At 51.3% G+C, this 20,300-nt stretch overlaps 10 protein-coding genes across 10 annotated transcripts; 4 read left to right on the top strand and 6 right to left on the bottom strand.

The window, feature by feature from the left end:
* Positions 1-146: 146 nt before the first annotated feature.
* Positions 147-1,802, bottom strand: BROUX77_001457 (uncharacterized protein; the record flags this gene model as incomplete). Its single annotated transcript, XM_073745888.1, has 1 exon — positions 147-1,802. One exon carries the CDS (start codon positions 1,800-1,802, stop codon positions 147-149), a length of 1,656 nt encoding a protein of 551 aa, XP_073609692.1.
* Positions 1,803-3,703: 1,901 nt separating this feature from the next.
* BROUX77_001456 (uncharacterized protein) lies at positions 3,704-4,441 on the top strand (the record flags this gene model as incomplete). Its single annotated transcript, XM_073745887.1, has 3 exons — positions 3,704-4,118; positions 4,192-4,266; positions 4,341-4,441. The coding sequence occupies 3 exons, from the start codon at positions 3,704-3,706 to the stop codon at positions 4,439-4,441; spliced, it is 591 nt and encodes a 196-aa protein (XP_073609691.1).
* A 130-nt stretch (positions 4,442-4,571) lies between these two features.
* BROUX77_001455 (uncharacterized protein) lies at positions 4,572-5,876 on the bottom strand (the record flags this gene model as incomplete). Its single annotated transcript, XM_073745886.1, has 2 exons — positions 4,572-5,250; positions 5,377-5,876. The coding sequence occupies 2 exons, from the start codon at positions 5,874-5,876 to the stop codon at positions 4,572-4,574; spliced, it is 1,179 nt and encodes a 392-aa protein (XP_073609690.1).
* Positions 5,877-6,322: 446 nt separating this feature from the next.
* Positions 6,323-7,275, bottom strand: BROUX77_001454 (uncharacterized protein; the record flags this gene model as incomplete). Its single annotated transcript, XM_073745885.1, has 3 exons — positions 6,323-6,472; positions 6,555-6,784; positions 6,897-7,275. The coding sequence occupies 3 exons, from the start codon at positions 7,273-7,275 to the stop codon at positions 6,323-6,325; spliced, it is 759 nt and encodes a 252-aa protein (XP_073609689.1).
* A 501-nt stretch (positions 7,276-7,776) lies between these two features.
* On the top strand, positions 7,777-9,303 carry BROUX77_001453 (uncharacterized protein; the record flags this gene model as incomplete). Its single annotated transcript, XM_073745884.1, has 1 exon — positions 7,777-9,303. The coding sequence occupies one exon, from the start codon at positions 7,777-7,779 to the stop codon at positions 9,301-9,303; it is 1,527 nt and encodes a 508-aa protein (XP_073609688.1).
* Positions 9,304-10,693: 1,390 nt separating this feature from the next.
* On the bottom strand, positions 10,694-11,794 carry BROUX77_001452 (uncharacterized protein; the record flags this gene model as incomplete). Its single annotated transcript, XM_073745883.1, has 1 exon — positions 10,694-11,794. One exon carries the CDS (start codon positions 11,792-11,794, stop codon positions 10,694-10,696), a length of 1,101 nt encoding a protein of 366 aa, XP_073609687.1.
* Positions 11,795-13,454: 1,660 nt separating this feature from the next.
* Positions 13,455-15,314, top strand: BROUX77_001451 (uncharacterized protein; the record flags this gene model as incomplete). Its single annotated transcript, XM_073745882.1, has 1 exon — positions 13,455-15,314. One exon carries the CDS (start codon positions 13,455-13,457, stop codon positions 15,312-15,314), a length of 1,860 nt encoding a protein of 619 aa, XP_073609686.1.
* Positions 15,315-15,621: 307 nt separating this feature from the next.
* Positions 15,622-17,647, bottom strand: BROUX77_001450 (uncharacterized protein; the record flags this gene model as incomplete). The annotated part of the gene is made up of 2 exons (XM_073745881.1): positions 15,622-17,161; positions 17,259-17,647. 2 exons carry the CDS (start codon positions 17,645-17,647, stop codon positions 15,622-15,624), a joined length of 1,929 nt encoding a protein of 642 aa, XP_073609685.1.
* A 378-nt stretch (positions 17,648-18,025) lies between these two features.
* Positions 18,026-19,045, top strand: BROUX77_001449 (uncharacterized protein; the record flags this gene model as incomplete). Its single annotated transcript, XM_073745880.1, has 1 exon — positions 18,026-19,045. One exon carries the CDS (start codon positions 18,026-18,028, stop codon positions 19,043-19,045), a length of 1,020 nt encoding a protein of 339 aa, XP_073609684.1.
* Positions 19,046-19,183: 138 nt separating this feature from the next.
* Positions 19,184-20,172, bottom strand: BROUX77_001448 (uncharacterized protein; the record flags this gene model as incomplete). Its single annotated transcript, XM_073745878.1, has 2 exons — positions 19,184-19,841; positions 19,931-20,172. The coding sequence occupies 2 exons, from the start codon at positions 20,170-20,172 to the stop codon at positions 19,184-19,186; spliced, it is 900 nt and encodes a 299-aa protein (XP_073609683.1).
* Between the last annotated feature and the right edge of the window lie 128 nt (positions 20,173-20,300).

The following is a 20,300-nucleotide window of genomic DNA, read 5'->3' as shown; positions in this document are numbered from 1 at the left end:
GCAGACCACATCCACCTGGTCTTCATGCGCCTTGTGTAGCAACGACTGTGCACAGGTCCAGGACCTTTGCACATTCGCAGAAATCGTTTGCAATACTGTGTCGTTAGGGTGTCCTAACATTTACAGAAGTTCCTCGTCATTGTCGTCTACCTGCATTGAATCCCGTGTTTCAGGGGACTCGCTGGAGGTGGGCGGGGGGAGGGTTGCAGCTGGGCGGCCTGTGATGGGGCGGTCGATGGCTGGCTGGGCGCCGAGGAGGCAGGGGAGGGGGAAGCCTGGAAGCTTGAAGGGCTCTTCGTCTGTGACGACGGCCGGGCCGGGGGGGCCGAGGTGACGGCCGTGGAAGGCGCCTGGGAGGGCGCTGGGGACGGGGCCTTGTCTCCCTGGGCGGCGGCAGCCGGGGTAGACGACTGCGTCTCGGTATCGGCCGGGCATTTGCGGTCAAAGTGGCGGACCCGGCAGCGTGTGCAGAACGGGAAGCGCTCCAGGGTGTTGTCTGCGGAGACCATGTGCAGCTCTCCAAGTGTTGCTACGCGGCGGGGAACCGCAGACGGGGCCACAAGGCCTTCGTGGAAGGCGATGTGGGCGCGGAAGGTGGGCACGCCTGCCTTGCCAACGTACTTTGACAGCGTGGCGCTGGCGGAGACGACACCAAAGGCCTGTTCGATATCCTGACGGACATCGTCTAGGGTGACCCGGTGGAGCATCACGGCGCCGGGGGTCTTGGGGTCCTCGACCGTGATCGAGGTGGGCAGTCCGTGTACGATGTACTTGGACCAAGCGTCCCTCTTGTGAACCTTCTCCGCAGTCAGGTTGGCGCGGATGCGCTCAGTGTGGTTGAGGAATTTGCCGACGTCGCGTACGGCTGTCAAGGCGAAGCCCGTCTTGGTGGCAGTGGCGGTGCCTGCGCCCTCACCGCGGGGGATGCCCGCGTTGGCCTTCGTTACGATGTAGGCCGGCGAAAGCTTCCGGAGGGGAGAGTCGGTTGGCACAACCACGAAAAGGCGGTTGTCGGTGGGGGCAGCCTTGGGGGCTGAGCTGGTATTGCCCTGTTTGGCCTTTGGGGCCCCGGTCGAGGGGGCGGCGGGTTGGGTGGCCTTGGATGTTTTTTTGCCCTTGCGGGCGACTGTGCTCCAGGATTCCTTGTCCGAGGACTCGGTGGGCGCTGCAGGAGCGGCAGCAGAGGGGTGGTGTGCAGGCTGGGCCTTTGATGGAGCCGGGGCCGGGGCCGGGGCCGTGTTAGGGGCGGGTGGCACGGGCTGTGCGGCCGGGGGGAGAGAGGTGTTTGTGGCAGCGCCCGTGGGGGACGCGTGGGGTGAACCTGTCATCACGGCCACCAGGCCGTTCTCCAGGATTGAGGCCAGGTCGTTAACGATCTGGCGGGTAGACGCGAAGGCCTCCGCGTGGGGGGCCATGGAGGCCAGGCAGTTGTCGGCCATTGTCAAGAAGATGCTGGCCAAGCGATCTCTCGCGGCCGCTTCCGCATCCTGCTTGGTGCGGATCTTGTCGGCCAGGGCCTGGAAGCGGCCGACCGGGAGCGAGATGGGAGCGTAGTGAGCCTCTTGGGGGAGGGGCGCGTCTTCGCTCCTGACGCGTTTTGCGCCTGTCGCGACGCGCGCGACGGAAGAGGGGAGCCCCTGAGGGGCCTGTCCGGCGAGGTTCGGCGAGAACGACGCGGAGGAGGGGACAGTGGTGGGCACGGGGGAGGGGTCGCTGGTGGGCGAGGTGGCCTGCGCGTACGTCAATGACGGAGGCGCGGACGCGGGCGCGGCGGGCGCGGGCGCGTGGACGGACGCGATCATCTTAGGGATGACAGGACCTGTCGGGGGCGAAAATAAAGTAAAGTAGTTTGCAATAATGGTAGCTGTTAGCTTGGTCAAAATGTCGAAGGTACCCTCTGAAAATCGAGGAAAATGTGGTTGATTCTTGGTGATGATGAAAGTCTTTATTTACCTGTCTACTCGCGAGGGATTCTCGACATACCAGGTTGATTCTTGGATTTGTGGTTGCATACGGCGAACGATTTCTCGATTTCATGAAAAAAAAAAAAAAAAAAAAAAAAAGTAAAACACACGATCAAGAACAGCATGTGGTTTGCCATCAAAAAGTATATGCGCGAACCGGGAGTCGAACCCGGAGCTAAAGCATTCTTCTTTGAGTCAATCTCACAGACCACTCTCGTGGGAAGCTCTAATGTTACCGCTACACCATCCGCGCGTTGATCTGCTTCTATGCCGATCTTAACATGGTTCAAAAGGGGATCTTGTGTGATCTCATCGTGAGAGGCTTGGGGGTGGTGCGCCAACCCGAACACCCAGAAGCTATGGGGCGTGTTGAGCAGAAGGCATTCTATATCTTACCGGTATCCAGTCCGGCGTCGTTTGATCTCAGTGACTTGTGTAGACGTTAGATATAGTCAGGTCAAGTCAAAATAATCAGAAACAATGACCAGGGTTTGGTGGAGCATAGGGCTGGCTTTGTTTCCACCACGTTACACAAGGAGCAGCGGGATAAAGGGGGATTCATGTAAGAATCGGAGAACTGCAAGCGACGCACTACCACCGCACCAGCAAAATATGAAACAACTGGTGGCATTTCCACTCTAGCCCGGGTGAAACCGTTGTCACGGTTGTATATTTTTTCCAAGTATTGCAGGAGAATATCAAAGGTTTGATAGACCCACTCCTTGCGGTACCCTGGGTTCTTGATCATGACATCTCGGGCTTGGGCAGTCAGCGTGGCAGCATTTTCTTCGATGATGCCAATGGCGAAGCAGCGTTTCTTGCCTTTCCAGTTATACACAGAGTTCTCAGCTTGGAACCTGAGCTGGAGTTGATCGCGCCACAGTCAGTACTGGGCTTGGATGTCTTTGGAGCCGTCGGTTTTGTTGTTTAAGCTCCCCGAGCCCCTAGCGGAGTGATCAAATGGTCTTTTTGAGTCGTAATTTTGTAGCGTGTTTTTGACTCTCTTGGTTCTCTTATGTACCTGGAGTAGGTATGTGATGATTGGCCAGGTGGACCTGCACCTGGTCCCAGGCTGGTCCCATGTGTTGAGCAAGCCATTGTTTTTGGGTACTTCTTTTCTCATTGAGCTTGTTGAATAGAAAAGAGTTACAATGACTTGAGGTATCCAGAAGACTGTTTGGATTTTAGTTAAACGACGAGCGATATGAGAAATACACTTGACACTTGAGATTGTATGTCTCGATGACAGGACCAACGTCAATGGAAGGTATTGAGAAAGAGTAACCTTAATATGTGACCTGGCTAGTTTGTACAGGAAAATTGAAAACCGGCTTCTATAGGGCTACATGTACGACAAGGTATTCAGACGCTGCGCATTCCGGAGTTGTGTCCTCATGTGTACGACTATGTTGCCGGATCTGTGCTTAGTCATCACATAAAAAAGTAAATAGACACAAGTTATAAACAACTGGAATCTCTTCACACCAACATAAACAATCATCTTCCTGTATAAATACAAATCTCCACACCATTGAAGCATTTCTTGTTTTTCTATTTCGTCTGAACCTTTCCACAAGACATGAGCTTCAATCTGTGACGAGTTGTTTGTTGGATAGACGTTACCTAAACCCGCCCAGTCCGGAATTGTGTTTCACATTGCGTTGGACTCACTAGTACTCGCCACTTCACCTTGTATTACGGCGCAAAGTATAAAGTAACAACATCTCCTCTCTTCTAGAATGCCTGACAATGCGCATCCTGACCGGGGACCTCTTCCCAACTCGACGCGAACTCGTGCTGTCGGAACCTCGGGAATCCGTAGGAACCTATTCAACGGCTCCGTGGTACGGCGGTCGACGTCGTCATCTAATGAGTCGACGGGGAGCGCCGTCTTAGGAAACGATGAAAACGCACGACTAGTATCTGCAATGAGCGGCGGTGCAGCCCCAAATACAACACGGTACTCGAATCCTAATGCCTCGAGTTCAGGCAATATCGCGGTTGTTGTTTCTGGAGGCCAGTTTGGAAACGTGCTCGATACTGTGCAGCCAAGCCAGCTAGTAGTTCGCGATAAGAATGGCGAAGTACACATTTCAGACACATCGGTGGATGATGAGGCTGATTTAGCCCTGCAAGAGAGAGCCGATAAAGAGAGTAGGTAAAAGTGGTGTCGGACGTAAAACCGTGATCTCCAAAACTGACTATAATCTGCGCTTGTGTTTTTTAGAAGATAGACTGAGGCTTCGAGAAGCAGTGAAGCATCACCAAATGACAAGGTCGATAGGAACAGCCCAACCAGATGGTGAGTGGCGCCCGCATGTCTTCTTTCCCATTGGTATGATCTCCGTCTGCTGCTAACACAAATCATTGCCCAAGATGAGCTTTTGTCAGAAGTCAAGGCTAGTTTACGGAACCGAGTAGCTGCATTGGAAGATGACGAGTGGATGTTTGCCTCTAGCGACAATATCCATAAATGAGATAGGCGAGAAATACATGTATAGCCATCAAAGAAGAGATCTTGATCAGATACCAAGTTGCCTTCTTCAAACACTTGCTTCAAATTCGTATCGTTATTACTTCTACTATTTATTCCATGTGTTATAGTGCCTAATCTAAGCCCTCGGGGACTGGGGCTTCGATTCTTTTGCTCAATGGGATGCCTGTCTTCTTCTTAGCAGCGGCAGGGGGAGCGCCACCAAACAGGCTGCCCATCATGTCCATGAGCGGGTTATTTTGTCTTGGTTTCTGGATCTTAAAGTACATCTCGGCAATGCCATGCAGAGATTCTTCCCAGATATCAGCCGAATCTCCAATCAAACTTTCGTAGTTTGCCATGAGTCCCTTGTACATTTCTCCGTTTCCAGTCTGGACCACCGCCAAAAGCAGGCCAAGGAAGTTTAGCAGTGGTAGCGATGGGAAAATGGGTACGGAGAAACCGCCCTCCCCACTGCTTCCTTTGGCCTCCGCATGCTCTACTGCCAGTGCCGGGTTATCCGCCGAAAGTGCAGTGGTGAAAACGCGTAGCGCGGTATGGGCACCGCGAATATTGGCCACCAGAAGATATGGGAGCACAGCGCGACTTGCGTAGATGGCAGCATCATGGGGGCTTCCGCATTCCTTGTACCATGTGTATTCTAGACGACCAAATATCTCGGGTGATTCCTTGGTGCCAAGTACAAGATGCCGTTCCGCTTCGTAGGCAACGTGCTCATCGGCATATAGAGAGCCGACAACGTGGTGGAGTTCAGGGTCGCCCGCGGGGAATTCACCAAACTTTGCAGACCATCTAAGAGAGAACAAACCGAATGTGTCAGCATGAGAAAATTATAGTAGCACGGAATAGAATATGAAATCAATGCCTAAGCAGGAGCTGTTTGTTTCGTACAGCAGGAAATAATTCCCCCCAACTTACCCTATCATCTCACCAATAAACTTCTTGCGCGTGGGTTCCTCGCTATCGAATAAGCGCAGGCATGCCAGAAGCTTGGCTCGAGAGTCGGCATCAGGCGCCAGCTTTGCCTGCACGAACACATCTACCATCAGCAGGCATAGATCGCCGCCACTGCCGCCCTGGCCTGCCTTTAGCAGCGCCTGTGATACCCGGAATAATAGGTCTATCGCACCCTCCCAGTTTTGCGCTTTAATGTGGCGCGCGGCGACTACACGTGCTTGCTGCTGGGCTTCATAGAACTGGCCTTCCGCAATGCGTGCTTCGAGGCGGCTGATGATCTTGTCGATGCGGCCACTCATGATTCGTATAGAGGGATGTTCGTGCGCTAGGAGAAAGTATTTACGGCGGGTGTCAGCAAGGTGTGCAGTAAGGTTTGAATCTTTATCGGGAAGAAATTTTGCACAAAGTTTTGGGTCGAGAATAATGCTGTAGTTCGGGTTTTGGGCGCACATGTGTGACATTGTCGTCGTAAGAGCCACAGCTCCGCCAAAGCTTTAGTTACATCGTGGGGCGGATTAACTCGGGCTAATTAAGCTTGTCCAATAATCAACCCTGTTTGCTAACCCTATTCATAACTACTGACAAAATAGGCCCGTCAGTCGCAGCGTTGAGATGTGAGTAGCACAAGATTTTGTTGATATTACAAATGTCAATAGTTATCATATATGTATATATAATGGTACAGGTAATGCTGTTCTTTCCGCAAAGATATCTATCGGCGTAGAGCACAATGCCAAAAAAGAAAATGTAGCTACATAAAAAAAGCCACGGAGTGAAAACTGATATTGGTACATGAGGGATGGGAAGAATGGATGAGGGGGATACAAGGAAATTGGTGCGTAGTGGAAACATGAACAGACCGGACTCATGGGCAAGAGTTCCCAAAGACTGATCATTGCGTGTTTCCCTATGAAGAACTTTTGATACGTGCAATGAGACGCTCACGAATCAGAGTGCTAGCCACCTCAGAGCCGTGCTGCAATAATATGGCGCCGAAGATGGCTTGGATTGCACTGTTTAGGACTACATGCTGACCAGAGGCACTCAGGTCGTCAGGCTGAACAAAGAGAGGGGTGGTTAGCAAACCATACATTCTTTTAATACATTCCCTCATCACACGTGGAAAGATCGACACATACCATACGCGGCTTCCATCTCAGAACTTTGAGCAGACCAACGTCCAAAGCGACACGTTCAATGTTCTCTATCGAGACAATGTCCTTGGGCTGCTGAAGACTGAGGTTGTCCAAGCTGGCCAGAAGAGCATCGTCGAAGGGCTTGCGGCCATACTCATCAGGCTCAGACACAGTCTCCTTCGGTGCCGAAGTCGCAATCATCTTGGCGCACTCATGCATGATTGCCATGCGACCTGTTGATAAAAGAGTTCAAGGTTAGCGGTCATACATTCAGGTGTATCTCGACGATAAGGGTCTCTCTGTTCGAAACTCTTCAAAGCACTCTTTACTTCAGCCTGTACATACCAATATATGCCAGCCGGTCGTTCATGCCTCGTCTTGCCTGATCAAAACTCTTATGCGTCACCGCCAGCCACTTAAGCTCATCTGTGAGTAGCCGGGAGCCGTCACGTCCCAGCAAGCGAGTGTACATGCCATCCAAAAGGTCGGGATCTTCATTAACCACCCAGTGCGAGCGGTTGGGGTTTTTGGTGACATGCGGCGAGAAGGGCGCCTTCATGCCCTCTGGGGTGTACGACCAGCGAGGCCGAGGGCTGGCCTCTTCGTTCCGGCAAGCAGGTGTGGTCGAGAGTGCCCGGCATGCTGAAGTTCCAATTGCATTGCGCTGAGCTCCAGCACACATGCGGCGTCGTGCAGCGAAGCTGGAGATCATTCGCGATGCCATGTCGTCAACGAGGAAGCGAGAGAAAAGTGATGTGAATCGAAGGTGGGGTATGATCGGGTCAGATGGCCGTATTTGGCGGTGCTAACTATTGGCCAGATTAGCTTTGGCGAGTTGAAGATAGTATTTCACTATCTCTCGGGAGGCGGGTCGAGTTCGGGGGCCGAAAACTCGGAACAAGGGCTTGGTCGCTATGGTGCCGTTTTCCAAGGTAGGCCGAAAAGATCGCGATGCAACTTTTCGGTCGTCTATTTTAGTCACGTGAAAGATATCGGTGGGGCATTTTGTACCACTCTAGGGTTATTGCTGAGCTCTGGGTTCATTGCAAATCCACCTTTACGTTGTCTTTTATCCTTTTCAGGGAGAGCTTCAAATTACAAGCTTGGGATCTTCGGACTGGGCAAAGAGCTATTGTTGCTCATCTTCCACCAGCTGTCTCATTTGAAATCGCATTCAAATCTATCCCCATTAGTTCACCAGTCTACAGCTATCGACAATCATACAATGGACGCGTCTTCAAAATCTGCCGAATGCAAAGTTTCACCTCTCCTTGTTGACAAACTCGCCTCCGTGCTACCCAAAGACTTCAAATTTGGAGTATATCATGTCTCGACACCACCTACACAGAGAGATCCCTTGTACTCCCCACCGCCAAACCAGACGCCAGATAAGACATACTGTGAATCTCACTTTCTTGCTATATCAATAGATATCACAGATGCAGAAGGCTCAGTGAAGCCCGTGTTAGTTTTGGCACTCGAGGTCTTCATCTATACGACTAAGTGTACGACTACGCTCTTTGTTTCTAAAGCAGACTCGACCGGCTATCTCCATCTACTGAGCCTCCCAGAGGGAACACCGTCACCTATTCGCACCATAAGTACGGCATTTATCGAGTTTCTGATTGAAGCAAGGCGTCGCAAGAATGTGCAGTTCGTTATCAGCTTGTTTATACGCGCCCAGGCCCAGTATCTGTTCCCTGGCAGTGTAGAAAACAAAAAAAAACACGTTCTCGACGATAAGGGGTTGATTAAATGGTGGTGCCGAGTCATCAATCCCATTATTGAGGCGCCGCTTCTTGTGTCCAAAGGGGAGAATTGGAAAGATATCAAGGCATACCTTGTAGTTCCCGGGCTTGACTCGTACGAAACCCGTGCTTTGGTACCGCGCACATCGACAACTGGCAAAACTTGGTCATTTACCCATCCATTAAACATACTCAGCCAGATAAGAACCAAGCCGGGTCAAGAAGTACCGCCTCGCTGTCTCATTCCAATGTATCCTGATGATCCCAAATCGCGCTTTCGCGACGAGCTAGATGAGGAGGCAGAAAAGAGCGCACAGTACAAAAAGAAAGGCTTGTGGAAGAGTGTCCACACCATTGACCAATTTTGGGAAATGATGGCTTTCAGGCAGGAATGTTCTAGCGGTCGCATGACAGGCTTCCTTTGGGCTGTGTTTGATACCGCGGAGAATCGCGCCAATGAAGCTAGTCTCGAGGAAGCACCCCCGGCATCGGGATCGCTATTAGTTAAAGGCTTGAAGCTCAATGCAGACAAGAAGAAGAAAAAGAGAAGGACAAGGTTGACGGGCATTATCCCGCCACGCGAGCCGCACATAAAAACCCACCGCAAGAAAAATCTCCTCAAGAAACACGCTTTGACGGCATACTATACCTGGCCCCCTAGCAGTCGCGGCGAAGTTATTGTCGACGACGCCGACTACAAGCAAATCTACGAGCTTCTCCTGCGTCTTGACTTTGCCAATCCGGAAATAGCCGTGAGCAGCTCGCAGCGATGGATTCGCGAGGTCGGCGGTGGGAATCCATGGGGTGCTATTGTAGAAGGTACTTCAGAGACGTCGGCGACAATGGCCCGGGCTGGAGAAGAGGACTTGGTCGTTAATAAGCTGACAGTCAATAACCTTTCAGGGCTGGTGAAGCGCAAGAGACAGGTTTCGGGGAGCGAGGGGGCGCCTCCAGTGGTCAATGTGCTGAGTGCAGGATTGGTGCGAAAGAAACAGAAGAACTAGAGCCAAGAGCAGCTTAACACTTCTAGACGTAACATCATACACAGCGAGTTGCATGTATGTACATATGTACATACATACATATCTCATGTCAGATGGTAGAGTGACCAGCCGCACAGGAGTCGGCTAGCCCGAGGACGGATATATTTTCCTTAATGCTGGATGATATTAACTAGCTAGTTATACATAGTTATATGCTTTAAATTTGTCTCTCCACGGTGGACCTTTTCAACAGCTCTACCCAAGGTACAATTCTGTATTCCGCATTCTCTTCCCGAGCCGCAAGCTACACGAGTGAGGTAGCAGTAGCCGCCCCCACGCTATCCAGAGCCACTTAGATGTCCAAGTCATAAGCTCTCGCCGAGCACACGCGGCACGGAAAGTCACAAGACGCATTTGGCGCTGTCATGCAAGAAAATCGCCGGTAGACTATACACCAGAATAAGAAATTGGCTTGACTGTAGGTTCGTGGAAGCATAACATGCCGAGCAAGAATACGAGCTGTGCCCAAGCAATGAAGTGGAATAAAGGCAAGGCAGGATGCCAACCGTCAAATGAGCGCCAGGGAAGCACGGAGCGCAGGCGACCAAGTGCCTCCTACATCTCTTCCCATCTAGCCCCCACGTTTATCTGATCGGATCTAATCAAATCAAGGCTAGTCCCCATTTATCTGATTAAGCTCAAGGCGCTGGCTGTGAATAGCTTTTATTTTAATCCATTGTTTCCTCATTTGTCTTCCCTCTCCATGTATCCTCGACTCCACTTCAATCTCACAAGCTCGGCTCGGCCAGGACGTGACACATGATACAGTGGGGACGGAGGCAAAGAAGATGAAAAAAGCCGGGGCCTTGACTTTGTGAATGGAGAAGCAGGGGTAGCCAGAAGATCTTATCAATCAGTTCTGGGATGGTCTGGATCAGCTGTTTTTTTATGTATGTACAGATACATATGCAGCCCTGAACTAAGTCCCACTTTTACGGGCCTAGGACCCACTATTTGTGCTAAAACATGAGTTAGAGCTAGAATCTGATAAGTCATGCCTAAAAAGGGAAACAAGGGAAGCTTGTAAGTGATATGAACGTGATGTATGTATATGTACGAATAGTAAGCTGCACGGGCTCAAAACGAAGGTGTGAAGAGTTTTCATTCGTTGTCGAGTATGGCACGGCGTGTCGGTTACTACAAGGACGTAGAGTCAGGCAAGTGAGGGTATAGTCGCAGAATCTAGACTTTTTGCGACAATGTCAACTTGAATGTGGAAGCAATAAAAATGATATTTAGGGTCTAAGAGTAGTGGTATAATAGTAAATTAGAGGGGTAAGAGGTATTACAAGGTATTGTGAGAGTGTGGTGAGATGATGTCTTAGTAGATGGCTAAAATGCCGTTGTTTCTTTATGCCGTGGTCTGAAGCGCGCCAGCGTGCTTAGCCGCCTGTGATAGCGCAGCGTCACCACTAATAAGACTTTCGTCTTGCTTTTTGGCCGCCCAGGTACGCAGACCGGGGATCTTTCCAAGGAAGCCCAGAGTCTGCTTCTTGAGAGGCAGAGATCCAGTGCGCTCCTCATACATCAGCATGGCGATGGCAACGATGAGGGCGGCCCAATAGAGATTGTAAGAAATAACACTGCCATAGGTGGCGCTGTTTTGCCAGCCGAGCAGGGCGTTGAAGATGTCCCAACCGTGCTCCATGTTGGGGTTGCAGCAGTTGACGTGCCACACAGAGCTTTTGATGTTGTAGGAACCAGGGCCAGAGCCTGTCTCGGCAACGTCACCACCAACACGGCGAGCGAATTCGTACATCTCGAAACTCCACACGGCACGAGAGAACATACCAGCACCAATGAGGTAGAGAACGCAGGTAGAAGCAATGAGGAAAATCTGGATAGACATGGCGTTGCCTCCTCTGTACATCAAGTAGCCAACCAACATACCGGAGATGCAGCCGGTAATGACAGGCAGGGGGAAGGATTTGGCGGGTAGCGATAGTGACACGCCACCAACAAAGACGACACCCTCCAGACCCTCACGAAGAACGGTGATGAGAGGAAGCAGAAGCATGGAGTTGCGGCGGCCCCATTCACCAAGCCACTTGAACCATCCCTGGCTGGTAGTAGCAGGCGACATGCTCTCAGCGATCTTGAGCTTCCACTTCTCCTGCATCTTGTTGATGCGCAGCAGGGCCAGGCCCATGATGGACACGATGATAGAGGCGATGAGCAGAAACACGCCCTCCCAAAGATCCTCAGACTTGGCCCAAAGATCCTTGCCTACTCCGTAGAAGACACCGATGAAAATGGCACCAATAGCTAGAGCGATACCAAGACCAATGGCAGCTCCTAGCCAAACCTGTTTCACGAGACGCTTGTACAACACAATGTCTTGACCAGGCTGGCCCAGACATTGCTTGAGGAAAGAAAGAAGCACCGACATCACGATGGCAGCCTCAAGGGCTTCTCGGAAGACGATGAAGAAGATTTGCACGGCGAAAATCATGGCCGGCGATTTTGGAGGAGGTATTGGGTAGAAAAATAAGAATTGAAAAGAACAAAGGAGATGGGTGAAGGTCAAGGCAAGATTAGATCAGATCAAATCAGATCAGATGAGATCAAATCAGATCAGAACAATTGATAAAGAGCGACTTGAAGAAGAAAGCGCAGATGGGAGGGAAAAGAAGAAAAAGAAGCTGATGAAAAAAAGGACGGGAGATGCGATCTGATAAGAGAGACCGGTCAAAGGCGGACTGAAGCTACTTTCAGGCGTCAGGATCCCAAGACAGCAGACTTGAGGCAGCAAAAGTGAAAATAGACAGAAAAAAAAGCGAGGGAACACGAACGAAGGGGCGATGAGCATACATGGAATTAGACGAGAAATCCAAGAACAATCCAAGGACGCCGAAAAAAAGCAAAACCACGCGATGAGGTCTGAGATTAGTCCCAGCTTCGCTGCCATGTGCGCGGGCCCAGAACGAGCCCCTACTCCATCGTGGAGTACGAGCCATCACCACCCACGACGGATTCTGGCACCTGCACCTAGCACGGCTCCGCCGACTTGGCTATTCGCCATAAAAATGTTGCTAGCATTTAGACGCGGCGGTATTTTTTTTACGTTATGTATTTTGGTGGTGTCTGAGGAAGCACAGCAGCAAGCGGGAGAACAGGTGCATTTACATTTTTATTTTATTTTTCCACAGCGACAGAGATTCCCGCACAGTAAACTTTGCGATCCTGGAAATTCGATCTGCCAATTTCCGCTGTGTCACACAGTCGTCTGACAGTGGATCTCGCACGTTTAACACATCTGGCAATTACTTGCATTTGCCTTCCTGGAACAACATTTAGAGCTTCCCGTTCTTTCTTGACTTGCTCCTCGGGCTCGATTCTTCTCATGTCATCAGCACTGAGATTTGACCCAAAAAAAGCAACTACCTTGCAGAAACCCATTGTACACAACTATACATAGTTACATGCCTGCCATTATAACTACCCACTCTCTGCATCGGACGAGAAGACAACAGGGAGAAAACAGTGCGCCAAGAAAACGGTGACCAAGAATGAGGCAGACTGAATCAACGACCTTTCAGTTGATTGATAGCGAAACTGATCAGATCCGATCGGATCAATCAGTAATCAATCAATCGATCAATATGTCGCTCCGATCGGACAGGGTGGTGCGGCAAGAACCTGGCTGGGAAAGATAAAATAGCACGAAACATCTAAAACGGTGCTTGCGGGAAGAGGGCTAAGATTGTTGCAAAGCACTGACATATAAGGAAGGTTCGCTGCCTTTTTTTTCCTGCTTGTTGAAAGAGCATGCGTTAGCACCTTCTCTCTCTGTGTCTGCCTTCTCTGTATAGTCCTGAGTCGTTTGTCTTCTTTCTTTTTGGCAGGTAACTACCATTTGTGCATTTTCTACGCTTTTATACTTCGCCGACTCCGCTTCTTCTTCTCATCAATCGATTTCCTTTGCTCCTCTTTTCTTCTTCTTTTGTATTCTTTCTTCCTCCACTTTTATCCTCCATTTCCATTCTTTTCTTCAATAATTCCTTTCTCATCCTGTTACCTGCAGTTTTCTATTCTTCAACATCCAACTGAATTGTTGTAAATCGGAAATCATCCCTCGCCCCTAACCCTGAGGAACATAGCCAAACCCTAGGATGGTCGGCCTCTCTGCTATCAAGAGGTCGCTCTTGCTTCCTTTGCTCTTCAGCACTGAGACAGTCTTAGCGAAGACAGTCGAGTACAACTTCACTGTCAGTTGGGTGGATGCTAATCCCGATGGCATGTTTACTCGCCAGGTCGTTGGTATCAACGGCCAATGGCCACTGCCCATCATTGAGGTGGACATGGGCGACCAGCTAGTTGTGCACTTAAACAACGCCCTTGACCGTGGAACATCCATCCATTTCCACGGCATGTTCCAGAACGGCACCAGTCACATGGATGGGCCTTCCATGATCACTCAGTGTCCTGTCCCTCCAGGCTCCTCATTCACCTACAACTTCACTGTTGATCAGCCTGGTACTTACTGGTACCATTGCCACACTGACTTCTGCTACCCCGATGGATACCGTCAGGCCCTGCTGGTGCATGATCCCAACGCTTTCTACGCCGACGAGGTCGAGGCCGAAATCCCCATCACGCTGACTGATTGGTACCATGAGCTGCAGGATAAGTTGAGCGAAGAATTCATGAGCCTCTACAACCCCACTGGTGCTGAACCGGTACCAAACTCGTTTCTCTTCAACGATACCCAGAACGTTAAGATCCCCGTTCTTCCTGGCAAGACTTATCTTCTGCGCATCATCAACATTGGCGCATTCGTTAGTCAGTACTTTTGGATTGAGGACCACGATCTAGAAATCGTAGAAATCGATGGTGTTTACACGGAGCCCAAAAATGCTAGCATGCTGGTTCTGAGTGCCGCCCAGCGTTATTCAGTTTTGCTGCGTACTAAGAACACCACCGATGCCAACTTTGGTATTGTCACTGTTGCTGACTCGGACCTGCTTGATCTTCTTCCCTCCGACTTGAAACTCAACCAGACCAACTGGCTGCTGTATAACGAGTCTGCCCCCACCCTTGAAGTCCCCATGACTGTAGAGCAGAGCAACGAGCTGGTGCCATTCGATGACATTGAGCTGGTGCCTTATGACAAGGTGGAGCTGTTCCCTGAACCTGATGTCAACGTGGAACTGACCGTTTCCATGAACAACTTGATGACGGGCGAGAACTATGCCTTTTTCAACAACATCAGCTTTACTATGCCCAAGGTGCCTTCACTTTACACTGCTCTTGAGTCCGGTGACCTGACTACCAACCCTCTCATCTACGGCTCATCGACTCAACCCGTAGTTCTCAAGCGCAACCAGGTTGTTCAAATTACATTGAACAATGCCGACAGTGGTTCTCATCCTTTCCATCTTCACGGCCACAACTTCCAGGTCATCGACAGAGCTCCCCCCTACGGCCCCGAGTATAACTCCTTCAGAGATGGCGACCCTGTGCCCTTCGACCCCTCCAACCACACTGAATTCCCCCAGTACCCCCCGCGTCGTGATGTCGTCACTGTGCCGCCCCAGGGCTACGTCGTGCTGCGTTTCGTTGCCGATAACCCGGGTGTTTGGATTTTCCACTGCCACATTGACTGGCATTTGAGCTCAGGTCTGGCCATGATCTTCATTGAGGCCCCTGAGGATCTGCAGCGCAACTTGGTTATTCCCCAGGATCACATTGATGCTTGCAAGGCTGCCAACGTCCCCTACGCTGGTAATGCTGCTGCCAATACCGAAGACTACTTGGATCTGACGGGCGAGAACACCCAGCCTGGCTGGCTTCCTGCCGGCTTCACCACGCGTGGAATTATCGCACTCGTGTTCTCTTGTGTCTCTGCCTTCCTGGGTCTTGCTAGTCTGGCCATTTATGGCATGTCGGGAGTGCAAAGTCAGAACACTCCCAAGCCTGTGCAGGTTGTCGTCCGTCAGGAGGACAAGACCATGGAAGAGCATTCAAACTAAGACGGCACCAATGAAAAGGGTCATGTAATTTCTTGATATATACCACATGAATTCAGAGGAAGACTATATACCTCTAAAAACTTAATATAATACGGAGAGAATGTGGGATCTTTACAAATACCAATAGGTACAATCAAGTACACACATGTCTATGGATTTAGTCACCAAATACTATTTGAATCGAGATGTCGATTGGAAAACCTTCGTTTAATTTTTATGTTCCATTTACGTCCGACCTTTTACCGCATGAATGGTGATGCAACTAACAATAACGCAATATTTCTTCTCCCAAGATTACCCTGTCGCTTTATTTGGTTGCCTTACCCGTGGGGATCGAGAACATGACTACGCGCTTACCCTTCTCGCCCTCCTCGCCATCCTTCCAATCACTCAGGCCCTTGTCAACGCGGAAGTAGCCACGGCGTTCCAGCTGGATGATGTCATCAGCCTTTAGCAGACCAACGCCCTCATCACACAGCACATCTTCGGACCACGCGGTCTTGGGGTTCAGACAATCCTCGAGCACATCGTCCTCCTCGAGCTTGTCCTTGGTGATTAGATAGTCAAACTCCCACAGCTCGGCGGGTACAAGTGTGGTACCAGCGCTAGACAGCCAGGTAATCTTCTTTTCGGTGGATTTGAAGTCACCCTTCAGGTTGAGCTCGAACTCCATGTTGCTGACGGCGTCGCTGCCGGCAGCAGCCTTGTCGGCCTTGCGTACAATGGCGTTACCCCATGCCATCAGTGTAATCTCCTCGTTGTCTTTGAACGAGATAGCATCAGTCTGGTCAATCACCAGCTCAGAAGAAAAGGCCATCTTCTTGGTGCCCACAGAGGGGTTCTTGGGGTGCTTAGGCTTGTCCTCAACAAAAGCGGCAGCAGGAGCCTCGGCACCAGTCAGCTTGACCTTGACCACGTCCTTGACTGAGACAGCAGTGTGGCGGGCAACGATGGGGTCAATGACCTTCTTGTTACCGGCCCAGATGGTGGTCCAATCCATCAGCGAAATGTTACGCGAGGGGCCCTGCTTGAGAATGAAGTCGCGCAGAGCCTCAATGGTCATTCCACGGCGGCGGATACCACGGACCGTGGGCATGCGGGGATCATCCCAGCCCCAGACCTTGCCGGCATCAACCAGCTTGGCAAGCTTGCGCTTGGACAGGAAAGTCCGGGTGAAGTTGAGGCGCGAGAAGTCCCACATGTAGACCTTGCGCAGGTTGAGGGTCTTTTGGAACCACTGGTACTGGGGGTTGCGGTCGGTGTACTCGGTTGAGCGCAGAGCGTGAGTGATTCCCTCGTAGGAGTCAACAACGGGGCAGGCAAAGTCGTACATGGGGTACATCTTCCACTTAGTTCCGGTACGGTGGTGGGCGTCGGTGACATTGCAGCGGTAGATGACGGGGTCGCGAAGCGCTTTGTTGGGGTTGTCAAAAGACAGCTTGGCACGAATGCAGTTTTTGACACCCTCCTCGGTACCATTCTTCATTTCCTCCTCGAAGATGCGCAGAGACTCTTCGACAGGGCGATCACGGCACTTGGAGGCAATGCCGTTGAAACGCTCGTCCTGCATGGTCTTGCCATCTGTGTCGTCGGCATAGGCAAATCCCTCAGTAATCATGCGCTTGCACATGTCGTACAGGTAGTCAAAGTAATCCGAAGTGTAGGACAGGCTGTCGGCCTTAATTCCCATCAGAGCCAAATCCTCAACAATGGCATCCTGGAACTCCTGCTTCTCCTTGGAGGGGTTGGTGTCATCAAGACGCAGCTTCAGCTTGCCATCATACTGCTGATGGGCGAAGTAGTCGCAGAGAAGAGCGGCCTTGGCGTGACCAATGTGCAAGTAGCCACTGAAGAGAGTTAGTGGGACAAGAGCAAGAAGATTGAGGTGTAACAGGGTAAGTCTTGTCTGCTGCAGGGGGAGGACAAGGACGAGGGTAGACATACGAAGGCTCAGGCAGGAAACGCGTGACAACGCCCTTTTCGGTTTCTTGAAGAGCAATGTTGTAGTTACCACCAGCCTTGCTCTGGGCCAGCTTCTTCTCGCGAGCTGCATTCTCGGACGCCTTGATGGCATCCTGCAGCTCGGGGTGCAGAGCCTCGACAAAGTTGAACCAACGCGCAAGGTTGGCAAGAGGGCCTTTGCGGATGAAGGCAATGGCGGCGCGGTTAGTCCGTAGCGTGGTCCAGATCTGAGTGTCAATGGGGCTCAGCGCATAGCCAGAGAGGTACGAGCGCACCGTGAGGTGCTTATCGAGATCGCGAAGGTGGGCATCGATGCTTCTGAAGTCGCCGGCCAGCTTGGGCGCGACAGCAGTAAGCTCGTCGGGAGTCATTTTGAGGGAAGAGAATTGCGTATGGTTTGTTCCTTGAAAATACAGAGCGTCAAAGAACCCAGAAGACACACTCTCGAAAATACACAGACGCCGGTTCGTGGTCTGCAATGGCGTTGACTCAGAAGTAAGCGGGGTGTTTTTTTTTGGTGGTGCCGGGCAAGCTTGGAGGGGTTATGCATTTATCAGATCAATCCTTCCGATAGGGGTTTAGGCCCCTGGACCGTAATCTTTATCCAGCATAAGTGCTGTATCGAGGTTATCGGCTAAACACAGCTATCTGGTTGGTTGGTTTACAGGTGTCAGGAGCTCTAGCTTGAACGGCCAGTAACACCAACAAAACCACCTCTCACATCCGAACTCATCACACATTCGCATCCAATGTCCAATTCAGACTTCACATTAAGTGGCTGCCCAGCCCCGCCATCTGCGTCTCTCTCCGCCCAAGATTCTTTAAAGGGCAGCATTGTCATCCCATCCCTGTATTCCTCAGAAGCCAACAATAGCAATGATCATGACGACGATGACGACGGCGCCGCTCTACCCTTTCCCGAGGCACTGCCTCGTTCAGACTTTCTAGTGGACGACTTTGACCCAGCCACATTTCTCTCCGCTCTGCGTGAGCGCCACCAAACCCTAGAGGACCTACGCGCCGATCTGCGCGAGCGCAGCACCGCCATCAACACAGAGCTGTTGGAGCTGGTGAATTCAAATTACACGGCCTTTTTGTCGCTGGGGAATGACTTGCGTGGTGGCGATGATAAGGTTTCCGATGTGCAAATGTCCCTGCTGGGTTTCCGCAGAGCCCTGGAAGACATGAAGGGAAATGTGCGTGGCAGGGCTGCCAAGGTTGAGAAGCTCAACAACGAGCTCAAGACAGTTCGCGATGATATGGAAATCGGACGCAAGATGGTTGAGGTGGACGACCTTTTGAGTGATCTCGAAGCGCGTCTCTGTGTAGACAGCCTACCACAATCGAGCCTCAAAACTCCAACTCTGGCCAAGGCAGTACAACCATCAACTCCAGTGCCTGCCATTGACGCCGGCTGGTTTTCGGACTCGGAATCAGATGACGCAGAAGATTTCACGAATATTGGGGGAAATAACGGGATACTAGGCGTTGGTATCGGGACAAGCCCGGCCAAGCTTGCCGCTCTCGTTACTAGCCTGCAACAGGTCGAAAAGCTGTTTACAGAGCTTGGGCGAGACACCCCGTTTGTGGTCAAAGTGGATGAGAGACGACTGCGATGCCGAAACACCATCATGCTTGACCTCAGCAATGCTATGAAGGAGGCAAAACAAGCGGGACCCCGAGCCCAGGGCCGGTTACTAAGTTACATGGGCCTATACCGAACTCTTGGGGCATCGGCAGAAGCTGTGAAAATCTTGAAAGCGAAATAGAATGAGAATGTACACAATGTAATGATAATGAGCCGTGGCTTGACTCTAAAGTCGAGCCCAGTCTGCATAAAAAAGAACCAAAAAAAAACTCCTAATAGTACAATTTTCTTTTCCGTCACGTACTGTTTGTTAATAATCTTACATGATACCAACCAACTGTTGTTCCACCACGGCAGGATCAGTGCACTTGAACTTGCCATTCAAGCTCAGCCCCGGGCCATGTGATGAGCTCAAAACTACCTCACGCACCTCCTTGTACGTCAGGTCCTCGAGCGCCGCACACTCCTTCTTAATCTGATCAACCAGCGCCTTGACGTTGTCAGCCACCATCTTGGGCGTAAAGCCAAGCTGGCCGACCGCCACTCTAATCACACCCATGCGCTCACGGTACTCATCCGAGCCAGCCTGCATCGAGCGCTTAATGTTCTTTGTAACAGTTCCCAGCTTTCGCGAGGGCATCAGACCCTTGGGACCCAGGATGCGGCCCAGGCCAGCTGCATTGAGCGCCTTCTCTGAGTCCTCGTGGCAAATAAGCCGGTCAAACGGCATATCGCCAGCGCGGATGCGCTCAAACAGCGACTCCTGACCGACAACCACGGCACCAGCCAAGAGCGCCTCCTGGCCGATGGTGCTGTTCTCGGGGCAGACTACACCAAAGCGCGCGCTGGTACGCACTGGGTGCGGGAGTTTGATGGTGTTGCGCACGACAGGACCGTTACGAGCTGTGCGCAAACGTACGGCGATTTCGTATTTGGTGCTGCTACCGTGGTAGCCAACCTCAGCAGCGCGAATGTATCTATCAGGAAGATATGGTTAGAGACATGCGCTTTATACCAGGGTTCTTTTTTTTTTCTTCTTTTTTGCAAACGGGATCACCAAACTTACCTGATGGCGTCACATAGAGAAAACTGCGGAAACTTTGTCGGGTCGTACACCTTAAAGTCCTTGGGGAGCTTCTTCTTTTTCTTCTCGGCCGCTTCCTTGGATCCCTTGGACTTCATACTGGCGTTACGAGCCTGCATCACAGTAGCCGGGACAGCTGACGCTGCCGTGGGTCTCGCTGCCGACCGCAGGGCCAGCAACCCAAATCTGGCCATAGGCGACAATGACTGCAAGCTGGAGGCCATTGTATGTGTGTGTATGTGGCAGGGCCGGAACAGATCGGTGTGTCGATTAAGAGAGACCGGATGGTTTTAGCTGGGACCGCAAGCCCGGGAACAATCTAAGCCGGAGTGATAGTGTAGAAACAATTGTC

This window comes from Berkeleyomyces rouxiae (assembly GCF_048999995.1).
Source record: "Berkeleyomyces rouxiae strain 22BRR77 chromosome Unknown BrBRR77_ptg000001l, whole genome shotgun sequence".
In the NCBI taxonomy this organism is placed as follows: domain Eukaryota; kingdom Fungi; phylum Ascomycota; class Sordariomycetes; order Microascales; family Ceratocystidaceae; genus Berkeleyomyces; species Berkeleyomyces rouxiae.
Note: the sequence above shows the minus strand (reverse complement) of the source record. Positions and strands in the feature narration are given on the sequence as shown.